The sequence below is a fragment of the Thermobia domestica genome, chromosome 10 (genome assembly GCF_964235325.1).
Source record: "Thermobia domestica chromosome 10, izTheDome1.hap1.1, whole genome shotgun sequence".
In the NCBI taxonomy this organism is placed as follows: Eukaryota; Metazoa; Arthropoda; class Insecta; order Zygentoma; family Lepismatidae; genus Thermobia; species Thermobia domestica.
Window position 1 is genome coordinate 65,310,110 of NC_137463.1, and position 20,613 is coordinate 65,330,722.

At 30.9% G+C, this 20,613-nt stretch overlaps 1 protein-coding gene across 1 annotated transcript in view; it reads right to left on the reverse strand.

Annotated features, from left to right (window-relative positions):
* LOC145661491 (uncharacterized) overlaps positions 1–20,613 on the reverse strand; it is a 159,234-nt gene that overhangs the window by 93,901 nt on the left and 44,720 nt on the right. The window contains exons 14-18 of the mRNA XM_081726808.1: positions 16,593–16,613; positions 15,690–15,722; positions 14,969–15,007; positions 13,058–13,078; positions 3,457–3,486 (exon numbers count right to left, since the gene is read on the reverse strand). Coding sequence (XP_081582934.1) covers positions 3,457–3,486; positions 13,058–13,078; positions 14,969–15,007; positions 15,690–15,722; positions 16,593–16,613 — 144 coding nt within the window. The remainder of the gene's footprint in view (positions 1–3,456; positions 3,487–13,057; positions 13,079–14,968; positions 15,008–15,689; positions 15,723–16,592; positions 16,614–20,613) is intronic.

Consider the following 20,613-nt stretch of genomic DNA (forward strand, 5'->3'; position numbering starts at 1 on the left):
TACGTAATACTTCCAAAAATGAAGTTATGCGATTTCATTATTTGTTAAATGACTTTTGAGAATGATAAATATTGGTATGTAGTAATTTATTTGTTAATATTAAAAATGCACATTCCGATAACACTCAAAAGAGTTAGAGAACTTATCCGTACTAAGCGTATTTTTCCTTAGGTTGCAAACATAACTGATGGTTCCTGATTTGTATAGTACTTCTAAAAATGAACACATTATAACTCAGGTAGAAACGGGGGAGTATAGTGTCAATTAGCAACAATTTAAAAATGCACGAAAATAACGGATAATATCAAATACAGAACCACTAAGAAAATTAACTCTGTAACTCGTTTTCCCCATTCATTTTTCTTCCTTTATCTTCAGGATTACATAATCACTGAATCTCTCCACTGAAGATTATTTTGGTTTAGCAACATCCAACTGCAGCTCAGCCTTTTAAATGAAACATAGGAAAAAGTCTAAAGGGAGAGGGCGCGAACTACACCCCTACAGGTAAATTAGGATATCGCCACGCTAACCATTCACCTAAAGCGTTACTTACTCTCGGTCGCCTAAATAAAGAGCCCCTTCTTATCGCTCAAAACAGTAGCTTGTTTGCAGTCAAATAGATTGACAAATCACATGAATATGAAATTGAGGACTCGCAGGGCATTATATCATTGTATTTACTAAGTTATCAAGATTGCAGATTTAAATAAATACAAAATTCTATCACTTTGAATCAAATACGTCGTGTATATTTAACACGTAAACACATTAAAGACGAATTAATTAACAAGTAATAATCGCGGTTAAGTGGTCAATACGCTAGATCACTTATCTGAAGTTGCGGGAAGCTTTTTTTAAATATATTCGAAACATTTCCTTAAATATGAAGTTCTGTTTTGAAGGCTCGAAAAAATAAAAACAACTCGTTTCGTCACATTTCACACCTCAGTCACATATATTCACAATGCCCATCATTTATATACGAAGACGCTAAAATGAGGAAAATTAAAAGTATTTTAATGGAAACTGATTTCTGATTTGAATACCAACCTTAAACCAGACCTCCAAAATGAAAATTATTTATGTTCCTGATACCTACTCCCATATACATGTATATAGCAATATATATAGCAATATATAGTACGTTTTGTGTTCTTCCGTAAAGAAGCATAATATTGCATTGTATATTAAGTTCCCAATTTATAGAATAGTAGACTTGCCTCTCCACGTAATTATGACTCAGTTTTTTTCATTCCTTATGATTTTTTCGGGTATCATGTTTCTACTAAATTCTTCCTCAGCAGTGATAATAAACTACTTTATCAAACAATGAAGACGCTGGATCTTTTGGGAGAATTGATATTCGTTGGATTGAATGGGCTGCTTGTTCAGAAAACTTAAATCCTATTGAACACGTATAATATATGATATATGCATATTACTTGCAGCATATCAAACTGTACCAATGACAAGAGAGCGGCTGTCAACATTGCTGGTGTTGTAACGAAACTCCATACCACAAACATGCATTACCAATTTGTTATAAGTAATGCATTACTGTGCTTTGATTATAGGTGCTTTAATAGATTATAGGTATTTTGAAGAGTATACATCACTACCTTTGTCGACCGTCTCCTTTAGCTTAACCGGCAAAACCATGGGACATAAGGCTCAAGGATTTCATTTACATTTGTTGATACTACACCATTTTAGTAATATTTTTCTTGTTCTCTAACGCCAATTGGGAATAATGAGTCAAAGATCTTTCGATGTAATTTATTGCTTCTCTATAGAACTACATTTTTCTTGACCATAAATTCATTTGTGTCTTTTTTTTTGTTGCTAATATTATTATATGGACGGTTCTAATTTTGCTAATATATGTCACTTATAAATATTAAGTCAGATTGTTTTTTAACTTAATAAGATTGTTAAAATATATGTTAACTCTTATTACAAGTAGGTATAGTGATTTTTTCATTAGGCATTTTATAAATCAATTAGCATACTTCATACGAACACAAGTGTTTTCAGATTAAAATTGAGCTTTTCAAATTGAATTCCTTATGGCATACACTATACTGTTCACTGAACAGATGAGTCTTGGCTCAAGAAAGATTAACATTAAGAAACAATGATATTTTCAATTTGTGATGAACTAATAAGGACAAGGAAATCCACAGCTATAAATTTACCTTTACCTAACTGATTGTCAGAAAATTGAAAATGAATTTGAATATAATTGGTTTAAAACAAAAGGAACTGTTATTTACAATTACACTTAATTATTTGGTGTAAACACGCTTAAAGTTGCTTCAGTCGTTCACTACACCATCTTTGTTAACTTTCGTGAATCCTGGTTTTAAAATCATTGTGAATGTTTAATCTCAAGTCAACCTAAAATAAAGAACAAATGAAGTACTACAGGATCTAAGTAGACATATCGCATAAACCAGCAGATAATCACCTTCATTAACGTGTTATTAATAAAGTAGGGAGTTTTCTTAAGTGTTTAGTATAATAGAAATTCCATTTAGAATCATTATGGTTATCTATTGTAGACTGATAGCGTCATTACGTGAGATTCATACTATATTCTCATATGGAGTAGAAAATGTTTATCCTAAACTATTAAAGAAATAAAATTAGGAAATATTTGGTGGTTATATTCTGCACTGGAGGAAGAACTCTTTATGCTAAAATACTAAAGGAGTTCTATCAGGAAACTTTTTTAATTAGACATTAACATGTCCAAAGTTTGAAATGTACAACAAAATGAAAACAAAGTGTTATAACACAGCAAAACTATACAGTTAAACCCTATTAGTATGAAGTGCTGTAGTGACAGTTTCTAAGATTTCAGTGATGCTGTAGCTTCCTGGAAGATTGTTGTTATTACTGTTTGCAATGACATAGTTTTAATCCTTTGTGCTGAACAAAGCATTGAACTTATAAGAAAACTGTATAAATAAGTAAGATACAGTATATTTATTATAATATAGTTCTTCAGTAGTTTGGAAGTATTTTTTAGTATTCGTGGATCACAATTTTTATTTTTCAAAATTTAAGATTATATTAATGCTTGCTGTAATGCTGACAGGAATATATAACATGAGTATTTAAGTATCGTAATGCATAGCTTCACACAAGTATGTCATATGTAATATTAAACTGAGGACTTCCCGGGGAACTATATAGACCCTATACTACTATCTTCTTGAATATATATTTTACCCCAATAACTGTTACTTATAAAATGTACAACCACTTTTGTCATAAATATAGAAAAGGAAAACCAAGATTTTATTAAGTCTGTAGCGCAAAGAGGTAATGACATAAATTTTGAAATTTCACGTAGGTACGATACAAAATCAACCACTATATATAAGTCCATTTATACCTTAGTGTAGTATTAATATTTTTAATTATTTTTAGACTCAAAAGAAAACTTACACCATACTGTCGATTTCGTTGACCAGAACCCTGAAACATGAGGAATTTATAATAAGTTTTAAGTTTCAAGTTTGTTTTCTTTACCATCATGAACATCTCAATAATTATCAAGTAACTATTAACTAAAATGAAGATTTATTTTAAAAATACTTTCTTACATTACGTTACATAACATAACATACTTTCTTATATTATATATTATAGAAAACTTGAGTTTATGAATTGTTTTTCGGATAGGCCTATATATTATATTGTAATCACTTATTTTCTACGTCATTTTACTCAGCTATTATACTAAATTTCCTTTGTGTTATTCCGGCAACGTCGCAAGTCATGTAATAATGGTTTGTCATATATGCACCTTTATCAATAATTTCAGACTAAATAGTCAACAGAAATATAATCGTTATTAAATTATATGCATTTATACACTATAGAAAACAAATCTTTACTGGGAATGGGGGATTCGTTATAAATTATTAACTAAATTATGTAAATTGAATCTTTTATAAAGTTCATACTTCACTCTTTATATGTAACTTAAATTGTCATTATGCATAATCTTTCTAGAGCTTAGTGGCCTTCTTTTCAAATACAAATTTAGAGTATATTTAGCCATTTCAAAAATTGATAGAAATATTTTTTTTTTTTGTAATGAAAATGATAAATGTTGATGAATTGTTGAATTTGTACTTTCCCATTTATATTGCATGTTCTTTTATTGTATAATGACAGAATTGATCTCATTAGCTAATGTATAACGTTCAAAATTTGAAATTTATATTTCACTAATTTCACGTCCAAATATTAATATTCCTGCTTAAAATATCTATCAGGTTATGTGCAACTAAATATTTCCCGTAAAATTATGAACGAGTGAAAAACGAAAATATGATAAAGGGAATATAAAACGTACTAACCATCATTGTCCATTTCCCAAGAAAGAAATATTTAAAAGAAAGAAATATAGAAAGAATAGAAAGAAATTATTGAGAATATTTGGAAAGAGCAGTTGTTTTAATAGTTATGTTTATCACTAAGGTAAAATTGAAATGTTTTAGTAAATCTTTAAGATAATTATAATATTACATTTGTGAATGGAAAACTTATACATCTACCTTTGGCTGAAATTAAAGCAGTTTATTTTATTTTCTATTCATATTTATTTGGTTATTATTTGTAATAAACAAAGAATCATCATATAAGTGATAATCCTTATTTTCTTACATTATAGTATTGCACAATATTTGTAGGATGATTTGTTAAGAACAATATAACACACTAAATTAAAATCAATACTTCTTGACAAATATTTTTGGCGATTTCAGAAGATGATTTATTTCAATCTTAAGTTTATTGTAACCTTTTGGAGCAATTACTATGGAAAACTAACTTACTGATGAATGAAAACTTCTTTAAATAGATTAATCTTGCCATCAATTAATGCAATAATAGATGGCCTAAGAAAAGATGAGCTAAATTGTAATATTGTACTCAGTAGTTTTGATTTGATTCAGTCTTAATGCTACTACAGCCAAGTGTTAAGATGGATTTGGTAAGAAATCTGATCCGCAACTGCACATGTAAATACTACCATTCACTGGATATTGCCACAATATTATTATTTAAATTCTTAATATGTTAATCGTATTTTGACCAAGGGGTCTGCCAACACAAACCAGTATTAATTATTTTGTTGTTACTCTTGTAAAAGGATTTCTGCAAGGATGATATTACGTGATTTTAGTGATTTATTTCCGTGAAATACTTTACGGGGAAAACAATCCTACTAAATAAATTGACTTCTAAATATTTACAAATTATTAGAGTGGGGTGCAAGTACATACCGCTTCGTAAATCATGTTACTTTTAAATATGCACATGTTTTCTCAAAGATTACTTGATGGTAGCTGACTTTAGATTGATTCGTTTTGTTAATTGGTCCTATTGTGCAATTATCATGCACAAATATCAAAGTGTAGTGATAAGATATGATATCACGTTTGTATCTTTCTCTGTCTTTTACTCTGTGTGCAGAAGGTAAATGAATCTACGGTATTACACCAACGTTACTTCTGTCGAATTTTTGTTATGATGACATTGTAGTATATTCGGATGCATTGTTGAAGCAAGAGAGAAAAATAAGAAGCAAGAAGGAAACCATGAAACCAATATTCTCTTGAATTGAACCAAGGAAGATTTGTAAATTGTATCAGCTCCAAAGACAGAAAGGTTCAAACAAAATGTGACATTTATGACAGTTTTATTCGCAAAGACTACTCAGCGAAGAAGTTGTTTGAACAGACTGGTAGTGTCTCCAATGATAAGAATAATATTACATGTTTATGTATTTGAATATATATAATAAGCAAGTAATTATGTAAGAATATTGGAATCTTGTTTGTTTCCAGAGAAATGTTAATAGGCTGCATTTTACACAAAATTCAAACTACACTGTATTTATGAGAAAATTAACAAATATATTAAGTTATTTTATATCCGGTAACATTACCTATCCAATAAAGTCCCATTTCAAAATTTATATATTATACTAATGACACTTTTTTATTAAAACCAGGGATTTGTGTGTCGAGTGCATTTGCACTGCACTCGAAAAATAGCGTGAAACATTTAAGTTGGTAAAAAGAAGGTTATGTTCGTGAATGTACAACAATTTATTGGAAAATTCTAATTCAATACTGCATTTTGTTGGTTGTTAAAAATACTATTGAACTATTTCTTGTGTACTAAAATAAAATAAATACTTTAGTATACCGTGATTTGTAATTAACTAGCAACTTTCTTGGATTACCAACATATTAACTACTATTGAGCCCAAGAGTCTTGGTCTAACACTTTGTGTAATAATCTTGCATGCAAGATCAAGACCAAGATTCTTGCACAACAGTCTTGTACAAGTACCGGCAAACCGGCATTACTTGATTTTTTATAGGGTGCAGAAAGGAAGGGGAAAATCCTTACATCATTGTCTTGAATTTCTTGACTTCAGTGAAAATGCTGTTGAAGCGAATGTCTTCCCAGAATTTAATGCTATCCGTGTGAGTCAATCTTTCTTTGTACCATATAGCTATACTATGTCGTTTTGCGAATCAGTTTGCTGTAGTTTTCTGTAGTTATTACTCGCTTTCAAACTACAAGGTATTATCTTGCGTCATGTGAGCTTTTTTGTTGGACAAACACCGTATGCGTGGGTTTTCTCTTTTTTCCTGTTTCCTGCTACTATCTTTAATAATCTATTTCATACATTTCTCATCAGCAACGCCTCCCTTAGCCTCGGTACATAAAGGTGGGACTCTAAACTAGATATTTCATTTCATTTCAAAACATATTAATTCTGCTCTTCTTCGAAAACAAAATAGAAATGTATTGAACATCTGTAGTTGCGTACATAGGTGCCGATTACATGGGTATGACCTTCGTTCTGAGGATCAAGCACCCGTTGGAAATTTCTAATGTATGCTAAAAAAATTTATCCGAAATAAGAATTTCATGACATTGATAGAAACTTAGTGCATGTTACCAGAAATATTATTTCATGGGCGTATCTTTATACGTTGTATAATTATAGCCTTCTTTGTTATACGGCGCATCGAGGATTGAGCGATGTAAGATTATACAAAAATGAATAATCCATATTCACAAGTAACACTGATATTGTACAGTTATATCAAATAGCTTGGAGTTTAATGCCGTTATTTTTGTTCGTAATATAGGACAAAAAGTATTTATATAAATTGAGTTTTCATAAAATACAGACATTTGAGTCGTTTTCACTTTTATCTCCAATTACTTTATAATATTCAGAGGTTTGATTATAATCATTATTATTTTATTGTTTCTCTCTCTTTCTTGGCCAATATTGCTAAACATGTCATCATCATCATCACAGCTATTCTGCCATTATTGCTATGTTACTTGCTGCAACAATGTCAAACTTCGATGCACGGTTGTCCTCAGCTAGTTTTCTCAGCTTTAACTACAGTCTCCTTCGCTCACTCCCTCTCTTTCCTTGCACCATATCTTATAGCACGTCCCTCATAATATATTTTTTCCTCAGCCAATATCCCAACCAGTTCTTCTTCCTAATCTGAATTACATCTAAAATTCTTCTTTTCTCCTCTAGTCCTACTATTTCTAACACCTTAATCGTCTTCCGTTCAACCCAGTTAACTCTCTCCTTTTTTGCCCATGCCCACGTTTCAAAAGCCTCCATTTATTTTTAAGTCGCTTTTGCATAATGTCCATCTCTCTGCCCCGCATACTACGTATTAGAATAAGTAAAACTAATCTCAAGACTTAATTGGAAGTTTGTTCAATACAAACATTAAAAAATTGTCGTTGAAAAGAAAATAACTGACGACTTTAGAGTGTAAACGTAATTTTCAAATTCATGGTATTCGCAGTACAATGTTTTCTGTTACTATTGCACGTTGTATAATTTGTTATCCCTTATATACAGAGTAAAATGTACGTATGAAAAGCATAAGGTTTCTTAAAAGCAACATTTGCAAGACTTTTGGAAGCAAGACGAAAACTGTGTGTGCAAGACCAAGACCAACGGTTGCAATGCAAGACTAAGACCAAGACCAAGACCACATGTATCTTGGTCTTGGTCTTGCATTTTCTCATCACTAATGTTAATAAGGTACATATTTATTACAATTATTATAAACTATATTTGCCGTTAATACTTTCAATAACGTTCTGATAGTGAATTCAAGTGACCCCTCGCAAGGTGGTAATAAGCTGGAGGGATTCCGGTGACTAATAACTGAAACGTTTGAATATTTCCTCAATGTTTCAGCTCAAATCAGAATATATTCTTGCATTCGCATTAATTTATTTGTTTCCGTTAATCTTGGTGAAGATTTTAAACCGAGGGATGCAAATAACTATTCACCCACTCGCCTGTAGGAAGTGGTTATCGCTGCGGCGAGTTTTTGATGTCCTATTATTTATTTGAAAAATAAGTAAACAATTTCCATTGTGGGATGTGTTCTCGTAGCTTTTTTCATTGGCTAGCAAAATTTCGCTGTTTATTTGCATCCCTGTTTTAAGCATTAGTCAATTATTTGAGCTGTTAATTGACAAAAAATCTGCTATAAGAATTGATAATTTCCTGTCACAGCCTATCAAAATCTAGTTTAGTTTACACTTTTAAAAAGTGAAAACAAATGATTTGCGAATGTAAGAATTAGATATAACAACAAATTCGGAACTAATATTAGTTGTCAACACTAAGAATTCAACTTTAATACTTAAAAGATAAAAGTCATCATTCTGACCAAAGAAACACCGTACAATTCCAAAAGAAATACAATGGTGATAAAATAGATAACTATTTTCAAATTGCAAAATGGTATAAATGCATAGTAAATAACAAGATTTTATTTCCCTACAACTGTAGTTTGGGAATGCGTCTAAAGTTTGCGTACTTCATTGGAATTGGTACGGAGCCTCATAAGAAAAGTACACGCCGTATTTGAAAAAGAAATATTTCAAGTCGTCAAAATTGTACTTCATATTCTTTCTATTTAACTAACTAACTGTTGACTTGTATTTAACTAAGACAATCTACGAAAATAATTTCTTGCGTAAGCATACTAACTACATAGTTTTGGAAAAACAGGATATTTCTAAGCTAGGTATCGACAGCCGAAACCTGAAACAGCAAGCATGGCAAGTAGTAAATGTTTATATCGTAATTTTAATAAGAGACATTGAAACTGATATTAATATATTATCAGTATTTGGAAAACAAATAATTTAGCAAGATTGTATTCTTTTATTACATATTTTTAAGATCAACTATCTAATTAAGGGTAGTAATGTTTAAGTCTGTGATTTTCATTTGCTTTGACATGAACATATTAAAAAGTGACGGGCCTAAATTACATATTGACTCGCTAACAAATAAAGATAATAACCCATGTTACTCCGATAAAAAAATATTCAATTTATGATGGAGAGTGCCACTTTTAGGATATTGTCTACTGGAGATTTCAAACTATCAGACTTGAGTGGTCATTTTTTACCCTTTAATACATGTAGGCTGAATATGCAGAGTTATTATGTTTACTTTTTGTTAGGAAAATTAACAAATTTGCAGCTATATTCAGAATCACTAAATTTAAAAAAATCTTATAAGCAGTAAGATATTGTAAATCTCTATTATCTACAAGAATGAAGTATGGCTGTTTATAATGCTATAACACCTGCTACGTTCCCACTTCTAAGGACAATTGTTAGAGACGTTTGACTTTGTACGTTTAATAGCAGGGCTAATGTATTTATTAAATGTTATAATAACCAAAGTGATTGAAATTGATGATTAAATATAGGCTGACAACGTGTTTTAATTGTATTTGCTTTTAAGAGAGATACCTCTTTCAAGTAACGTGATTTTATAATACTCTTCTCTCTTTATAAAAATATTCATCCTAATCTAAAGATGGAAAGCGCTGATCTTTGTAATCACATTAAAGGCTTTCTCGTAAGTATTTACATTAACTCGTCTCTAATATTATCATTTTTGGACCGCGCTGAGTATTTGCAATTCCGAAATGATGAAATGATACATATAACTCACATTAGGGGTAAAATTTGAACTTTATGAAATAGGGTAAGATATCGAGTATATTATTTCTTGTCTTGTTAAAATTTTATGAAAATGCCGAAAAATTGGAAACATGTATTGCCTTAGAAATGGAATTACACATAAACCATAAACAAATCACTATGAAAAAAACTCATAGGAAAAATGTATAAATACATCTTAAGAAGCTCTTCTGAATTTTATACTAAAATACTGAGAAACCTCAGATCCTTTTCAATATTTATATGAAGACATTTAATACACTATAGTTATTACTAGAAATAAAGCGTAGCCACTCACACAAAAATAAATGTTAACGGTGTTACGTAAGATTATCAAATATTTCATAACTATATATTTAAAAAAAAATGTAAATCCATTTATTTTAAGGACTTTAAACAAAGGACAGTACTGTACTACAAATCATGAATATTCTGGGATAGTCTACAGCTGTAACAACTACAGTGAGTCGGAAAGGCAAATGCTGAAGTGTCAATACACAAATACTGAAGTGTCAAATACTATGATCGTGCTATGAAGTAACTCGGGTGACTGTAAACCTTTTTCTCCTAAATATTTCTTCCTTATATAGAATATGGCTTATTTCAAAGGTATTAATTTCTTACATATTTATACGAATGAGCGTTATGGGGTTGAGTCTTATGTAGCAGCATTAGAGTTTGATACGTTCTCTGAGATATGCAAATAATTTTACTGTTTAAAATATTGTATTTGTTGAACGGTTTTAAAAGATGCATTCGCTTTCATTTCCTTCCGTACTATCACACTAATAGTTGGTTCCATATGTGATTTTAAAATATTTAATTTACTTGGTTTTTAAGCAGTTGTTTGGCCATATTAATGAATCGTTTATTCCAGAAATCCGCTAAAGAGACCTGTTGAAACTGTAAGGAAAATGAAAAAAAAATATCTTTGATAATAACTAATTTCGGGTTTCCACAAAATCTAGAATAATAGTTAATTTGCTCGCGAATTGGATGGTGCCTGTTACTAGATCATAATAGATATTCCGCAATTATTAAATATTTATATTGAAACTTCATTTAACGGGTTTCTGCAATAACACTATTTGTGTTTGAAGAAAATATAAAGTTTACAAGCGAAATAGCATCATTTGTTGTTGTATTCTGTTTTAAAGAGAAAACACAAAGTTATTAATTAAACCATTGTATTTGGGTATCACATAGAAAGTTGGAAGCTGATAAGGATAGGAATGTACCCAGCAACAGCAGTAATCATGATATTAGCATCATGCAAAAGACAACAGTATTCCCTTCTACACTACCTAAATACTATGTATGTCTCTTTGTCTTGAAATATTCATGTTAATATTACCTGTCTACGTTACACACGACTTTTGTGGTTGGCCACTGAAGGCTGTTCACAAATCGTCATAACATGTAGTGTTGTCACCCAGCTTAACAACGTCGTCAATTTTTTTGTATTGATAGGTACTTTACCAGAAGGGTAAGTTTATTCTGAACTAAGTTATTTAGCCTTGCAAATCGATTCCAAAAAGCTACATGTATTTCTATACAGAAACACGTTTTTGGAAACTGGAATAGAAACTCCGTCAAGTCTTATACTTAAAATATTTCTTTCTTTTAAAAGAGCTTGACGCTTCACCGACACCAGCATCACCTTTGTTCTCACAGTACGTTTTACTTCTTTTACTTCTTTCAATGTTTGCAAATAAGTATTTTGAGTGTTTTTGTATCTAAATCATAGAAATAATTCACAATCTTTTGTCTTGTTTCATCAACCTTTACGATGGCACTCTTTTCATCTGGAATGGATATCATATTACCTTTGTATTTCTTGTATTCTTCCCCGTTGATATTTGCTTTTCGTATACAATTTCGTTTGTTTTTGTCTTCATTGGTGCCGAAACGTTATCTTTTTAAGGCAAGTTCATCGTCAGAGTTATTACTACGCATTGCAACCAAAGAATTGAAAATAAATCTGTGCAACGGATATTATAACAGCACCTCTCTAACCAGTACACATCACTCCTCAATGATGACTGTTAAAAAGTGTCCACAAACGAAGTGCATTGAAACGAAAACGTAACGAATGTCGCTAGCAGTGTTGTGTTGCCAACATAGGCAAACATTAGATTTACTGCAGAAACACGTTATGTGATTTAACTTGACGGGTTTCTCCACTGAACATCATATCCTTACCGTTCCTCGAAATAAAATGTGTCGCTTATCCAAATACTTAGTCTGCTGCTGCTTGTCCTGTTATTTATTCGAAAGATGTATTATCTTTGTCATACTATTTAAGCCTACAGCAATTCATACACGCATTTATTGTCTTTCTTAGTTCACCAGTGGAGCAGTAGTCTTCACAAATAAGATGTTTGTGAGATTGTACAATCATTTGCTGGACTGCCGTGGCTCCGTGGTTGAACTTTCATCTCAGGTGCATGGGTTCCTTGGTTTGACCTCAGCTTACTCCAAGCAAGTTTGTGCTAAGAAAACGCCATATGCGTGGGTTTTCTCGGTGTTCTTCCGTTTTCTGTAATTGCCCTTATTCCAATATTTTATCATTACTCATCACCACCGTCTCCTTTAGCTTAGCCGGCATAATGATGTTACGTAAAACTTTAAAACTTAATTGTTTTTTTTCTAAATCGTTATTGTAATACTAAAATAAACATAGTATCTTAAGCTTTTTTTTTATAATTTTCAATGTGAAATATTAAAGTTATCATATGAGTCATTTCGAAAATTACAGAACTTCAAGTAATGTTCAAAATAATGAAAATCTAATGACACTGGGGAAAATGAGAACACTTTTTACTTACCCAAACACACATTGAGTCCTATCTTGATCGTTCATCATATGAATGTTTATTTATTATTTAAAATTAAGTAATTCCAATCTTAGAGTAATTTGGTCTTGGAGCACTTAGCATATAACCGGTTGAAATAAATTTTATGTGTTATAAAATACACTTACGAAAAATCCTTGTGTCAGTTTCTGAAAGGAAAGGAATAAAAATGAAGTTGTCAATGAAAATATCTCTCTAATTGTACATATCAGAAAGGTCATTCCCTCAAAATTATTTATTTATTTTACATGATACACTTTTTGACTAAACGTAGTAAAGTAAAGGCACGGCATCTTTACAGAAACGTAGCAGATAATATTCTGACAGTCGCATTAACAGAATGTAATTTCATAATGCACAGAAATCCCTGTCATATTCGTTGAATTCCCTCTTTGGATAATTTCGTGAGCTGCAAGGACACCAAGGGGATCATAAAGAGGAACAACGGATGTTTAGAAACGTCGTTCCAGCTGTATATATGTGTGTGAGTGGTATGTATGCTGTAATATGACTACAATACTTCAGGTTACTTAACGGAAAGTAGATACACCTATTGCTTATTGTCATCAAAATGGTACAGTTGGTGTAAGACTCCTCTCTCACTTCTTGGGGTATGTGGATTATATGACATATAAAACTGATCAGAAACGTCAAATATTTCTACTGAATCTGTAGTTTTCGTGTTTTGCGATATGAAAAATGGCATTTCCGAAACGTTAAATCCACATTTATCTCTCATTTGTACTACTGATGGGAGATGGTGACATGAAAAATAATTGAATATGAATAATTGAATATTAGTGTCGAAACTACAGTTCTTTGAGTTGTTAGTATGATTGGTAACGATTTGAGTGATTTTTAACCCCACATTTGCTTCCAGTTGGGGTCAAACTCGCTCGAAGTACTCTTAGCAGGCAGGGATACACATAAAATGATTGAACAGACCAATATCAGTTTCGAATTTTTGGTTCTATAGTTGGATTACATTACTACTTATATTATCGGTGCCGCTTAAATCTGAAATGCTCGCAAGAGCATATGAAATTTTATATGTAAGAATAACGATATTAGTATTAATCATTAGATTTAGCCTTGTTAATATAACTGATAGTAGACCCGATGCCGTTTAAGATCAACAGAGTTACTCTAGACGTCATTTAATTTTTAGTTCGGCCTCCAATTACATGCAGGAAGAAGATGAAATTGTGATATATGAAAATAAAGAAATAGGATCGATATTAGTAGACAATCCACAGCTTTTTGATGGCTAAATTGATTAGTGGTAGTTCCTCTGATTTTTAAATGAAATTCAGCAACCAATAGGGGTGGTACTCATACCACATCTAAAAAGGTGGAAGAATGTAATATGAAATGATCAAAAAAGACTGACGTTAAATAGTCACGACAGATAGTACACAGTATTTGCCTACAGATGCTGCCAGATGATGTTGAAATTGACGTTCAATAAAAATTAGTACTACTAGAGGGATGTAGTCCTGAAAAAATAACAAAAGAAACCAATATTAACATCTAATTTCACACTGACCTTAAGTTGATTGGCAACAGACTTTTTACAATTGAATTTCATAGTTTTCCATCAAGCACACACAGAAAAAAAAATATTTAGTTGCTACGTACTGAGTTCAGTACCGCTAATAAATACATGGATTTAAACCAAAATTTGTCCCTCAATCAAATTTTCAGTGGACACATTGTTCAAACATTGTGCAGCAAATGAACACCGAACAAAAAAAAACAGCTGATTTTGTTCTCTATGTACTTCTGAAATTAGTTTGATGAGGGATTTCAACGATAACAAGCTGTAAATTTTGAGATATTCATATCGTTACAATTTCTTAATATTTTTATTTAATTAGGTGTCTTATCACACTCATCTTACACATTTTCTGTATCATTAATTAGGTAATCCAGATTATATTTTCATATGTAATACCAATTTTACCACTGTTGAAAGTTTCACTGATTTTAATAACCTTCGTAAATAACTATGTATTATTGAAATTGTCAGTTACACTTACCCCAATAAATCCTGGTCCAAGATGTTCGGAAGCCCCTTGCTGAAAGTAGATAAAAAAAATATATGGATTTTTTACTGCATGGAATTGTTTAGAAATGGTTTAATTCTTTATAATACTTAATCGGTTTTATTATCTGAAGCTCCCAAGATTAATACTAGAGTATATACTTCAATAAAATTCATAAGATATTCAAGATTATTTTAATTGAATATCTCCATAGATTATAGTGAACTAGGCTTGCAAAAACTTCTCACCAAATAACTATCCTGAAATATTAACAAAGGCATGACTTAACAATACCGTTGAAGATTATCCCTAATGAAAACTAATTTTTAAAGTAATACTTTCACACAAATTTACCAAATGAGGTAGAGTTTAACAGACATCAAGATATTTACTATATGTAAATTGACTAATATATTTTTGGGATTATAGGATGAATAAGTTACAATGTATTATTTTCTATTCTATTTACTTATGATATTCTTGAAAGTAATATGTGATAATATAATGCTTTCTTGCAATTTTTAGCTGAGAGAGAGTATCGTATTAGTTTTCGGTAGTAATGAAAATCAGGTTAAAAACTAGTTTCAGAAAAATCTGTAGTGCCATTAATAATATTATAATTTAAATTTAAATTTTGGAGCAAACAATGTGCAATAAATCATTTGTTCTAACCCAATATATTTTTTCTGCTTGAATATTCGACAAATATACCGACCTGCAGTTGTCCGATGAACCTGAGACCTGTATTCTGTAATATTTCAAAGTATTTATCTTAATTAGAAGGAAACATATCTAGATAAATATATTATCTATACGATGCCAACAATTCCCAAAAGATGTTAATGTTTTTATTATATTTCTAACAGTTGTAACATTATTTTTGAAAATAATAATAATAATAATAATAATAATAATAATAATCATGACCATTAGCACTTTAACTGATACATTGGTTTCGGAAACGTTATGAGAAAGATAAAGTCTCAGAGACCTACAAGTCAATTTTGTATACATTTACTTTGAAATATACTTAAGGTTTAGTTGTTATACATGGTAGGTCTATATGAAATTATATAATAAAAGAGACAAATAAACTTTCACGAGCAACCAGGGTCGCCAATGTGTTTGAAGATTTACCACTTGCTCTCAGAGTTCCAGTTTTCGTTTAAAGTGATAACATACTAATCATTACATTCTTATAAACAGTATTGTGTGTCTGTGTGTTAGGAAGCTTTTGAATCTTCTAAGGTCAAATGCCATTCCATGGAACTACGCTAAATAAGTTACACTAATGTAGCTATAAATGTGTTGAATATGACACTAACAGAAAGTTTGAAATAAAAGTAAATAACAATTACCATGTTAATACTAATCCCCATTTCACAGTAATTAAAATGTGTAAATACAATATCCATTAGGAACTTTTAAAGTAAGTTAAAACTTTATAATTTCAGATATATGTTTGTTAATCATTGTTTATGATCAACAACATTAAAGCAAAAAATGAAAATTCATGAACAAGGCAGTCTTTATCAAAAACATTTGGTTAAAATTCCATAACCAGAATAGTGTTCTTAATTTTAGAAAATGTTATGCATTCAAAATATTTATTACTTACGGATTTCCCATACTTGTCGCCCTAAAATTTCAAAATGAAAAATGAATATATTTATAATAATATTCTTTTTTTCCAAATAATTTATAGAGCTAAACTCTTTACATTTTTTATATACCATAACAAGTCACAGACAAAAAAATTGTATTCAAATTGTAAACTAAAATATGATAAAGTGAAAGAAAAAGTACTCTTTTTACATGATCAATGTTTGGAAAATTTAATACGTAAAGATCTATCCTCCACATATAAATTACTGAAAATATATGGCAATCTATGCCTGTATAAAAAGTGAAGTTTGAAAGTCTCTATACATTAGTATATGCATTTGTATATTCGTTACTGACATATATTACAGAACTTATATTGATTGTAAATGAAAAATATAATTTCTGGTTTGGTGTGTAGTATTTCAATCTCCACTCAGAGGTAAATCTGGTCCATCCAATTACACTCTATTTTTGAAAGGTATTCCTTAATAACGATACTACATGCTGTGTGATCCATGTTTAATCCGAAGAATCAGATCAAGTAAAGATTGTGAATCATCTTCAGAATCTCGTCTTCCGATTCAGTGTTTTGATACGTTTTATAGACGTACATCGCAAAGTAATCCTAAACATGGAGGATCATTGTTCTACTGGACGAAAAAAGGGGAAAGTCCATCAGAATTGGTTAAAACGATATTACGGAATGTTATAAAAGGCCCAGGTACATTTCGGCTTTGAGCTTTCTGTTCTTGATCTTCATGTCCGGAATTCGGTAACACACAATTTATTTTCGACAACATGCTACTTGATGTTCATGTTTCAATATGGGTTATTCTTAGTTCAATATTGTATGCTTTTCTTAAAGACCTCTGCACTAATATAAAAAAGACCATTATATGAGGAGAGAATAATTCTTCCTCATTATTCATATTAACCGGAATTCTTAAAACACAATTACGCAACTCGATTCTGTGATCAGCATCATCTTTATGCATATCGTGGAGAAAATGAATCTTTTAGAGGTTACATCTATGGAATTTTAGTGTTGGTTGGAACATCGACAGCTTAAACTTGTCTCGGGTTAAGAGAGGGCGAGTAGTCTACTTCTGTTTTTTTTTAATTATGGAGGCAGTGATTGATATCGACCATGACGTCACATGATCAATATTTGAAGAAATAGGCCTACATTATGAATATTTTACAGTCTGTAAGTATTTTACATTCTGTATTTTACATTCTATGTTACGAATTATCTGACACTTTGTATCTATTAATTTATATTCTATTGAGGAAATTGCGTGAAGACATTAGAGCAGTTGAATTTTAATGAAGCGTCTTAACTTGATATGCTACTTATAGATAAAAAAACGTAGATTTGATTCTACAGTAGTATGTTATGTTTTATATACACTTAAAATAATTTTGAACAATTACAAATAAAATAAAATTTGGAGATACGTTGCACTAAAAATAGGCAAAGTTGAAACTATAAATCACAGTAAAGACTAGTGCATTTTCTTAAAAGAGGAAATAATGACGAAATAGAACTCGTGAATATTTAATAAAAAAATGCAGTTGGGTCAAAATTGATGTTCGAAGATTTGCGTGCGTTATAATATCAGTAGCACTCGAAATATGTTTAAACCTCCTAAGGTTCTCTGGTCCATTTTTATCCATTTTTGTTTTCAATGTTCCTTATTTCCTATGATTTATTATCTAAACTTCTCATACTGAATGACTCTTATTACTTTTACTATGTTTCCTTATATAACTAATGTAATCGCCATAGGTGTTTACATTAGAGACCTATACATTTTCCTACACTTAAATTGCTCTTGGTCCATTTAAACCTATAGAACTTACTATGTAGATCTTATGCTTGATCTGTTTCGACGAATATCCGTTAAACTTGAATACGGTTTCCAGGTGAGACAGTTCTGTGCTTATACCAAATAGCTAATATAAGCACAGAACTGTCTCACCTGGAAACCGTATTCAAATTCAACGGATATTCGTAGAAACAGATCAAGACAGCCATGAGAAAATACAGCAGGAGAAATTGCACCACAAAATAGGACAACACGGCAGACAAGGAAAATATTGCAGTTATTCCATATATGGGAAAAACCTCCAACCAACTAGCAAGACTATTGAAGAAATTCAACATCAAGACTGTGCACTGTCCTCCACCGAAGATCAGGAGTTTACTACCAACTGCAAAAGACTCATTGGGATTAAATACACCAGGCCACTGAAAACTCCGATTGAATACTCCGTAAAAAGTTCCGCACTACAAAGTTACTGACATCAATAGCATATGAACAGTGGCGCATATTGTTCAAGAACTCAAAATTAGTGTGATGTAAACATTTCGAAGATTATAAATTTAGTATTAGCTTCACATAATAATATATGAAAGCTATGTATGGTATCATCCGTCCAATTAATAATACTCAGCATGTTACATACAAATAAGCCTAAATACCCATGTGGACAATCTTAAATATTATATGAAAAGGTGTATTTGTTAATTATACTAAATTTCACAAAAATAAATTCTCATTTAAGTGCAATAATACAATGGACATTTTTTAATCCCCCCTTGATCCACAGCGAAAAGGGTAGACGCTTGGTCCTGCGAGGGTTGTATTATTATTGTATGTAAAATGCTCACATGTAACATGTGTTTCTTTTAATATTGTGTAGAAAATAATTTTGATTCTTGTTACTTTATAACTATAGTTTTTAATGAAATAATAATCATAAATATTTTAAACCACAATAATATACTTTAACGGATGTATATATAACAAGAATATATGTACACCTTGTCTCAAAAAGGTTGAGCGCATTCTTTATTGGTGTTTTGAGGCAAAAATTTTCAAAGTCCAGCTTCGGGTATCTTCGGGAAAAAGTAAGCCAGGTTCGAACCTCCAAGCCAGCCTTTGCAAAAGGGAAAAAGTTTGCAGATGTGTTTTTCTTCTTTTAAATATAATAAGACTTGTTGCCAAGTGTTTAAAAAAGCAACATTGATTGAAATACTAAATGATACAATATTTCGAAACGTTTTTATTAATGTGAGCACATGCTTGTTTGTCATTTAGCTCTCTATACGTAATGGAACATTTAAATACGTTAAAGAATCTTTCCATATGTAAAAGAATGCTCAAAATTAAGAAATAGAACATAATTATCGCCTGAGTACTAAAATAAAAGTCAAAGTAGAACAGAAACTGCGTTTGTAATGGATATGAATGTCATAATCATCTTGAGATCCGTTATACGTTGCTAGAAGCTTAGTTCTAGAAGTCCTTGTGTTAGCTCATTGGTAAGCTGTCGGATTTCAAATCATATGGTTGAGAGTTCGATTCTCGTCTGGGCCAATACTTTTTTTTAAAATTACATTTTCCGCAATGCATGAAAAATTATATAAAATAATTACATTAAAATACATAAGTTGTTTATATATAACATAATAATTGCAGAACATAGTAATTATTATGTTTAAAATATAACATCTGAGATAATTTTCACAGTAGGTCGGTATTATATATGAGGATGTAAATACAAGTTAAGAAACTCGTTCAATAGCAATAAATAAATCATGTAGTGTATTTATTTGCAGCTATTTGTCATATAGAGAGTAATTCTCAACATTCATAATACAGAATGTCATTTATGTTCTTGAAAAGTTATTCGATGCATAAACAGAGGGTATAAACAGAGAATCCAAAGTCGGAACGCTCGCAAAAAAATTCATGAACCCCAATGGTCACGTGAGCAGACTGAAATTGTGCTTATGAAGCATGCCACAGCAGAAAGTTTTTACATAGATTTTCAATTCAATTCCTGATATATGCTTTTGCAATGTGGAAGTGGTGATGCCTTGAGTCGCCCTCTCTCGCTCGCTCGCTCGCTCACTCTCTATTTATACAGAATATAAAAGTGGATTTATGTGTGTGTTTCAACATAATTCTAATATATCTAGAGCAATTTTAACTATATTTCTTACAGTCTGGAAAAAGAGTACTGTC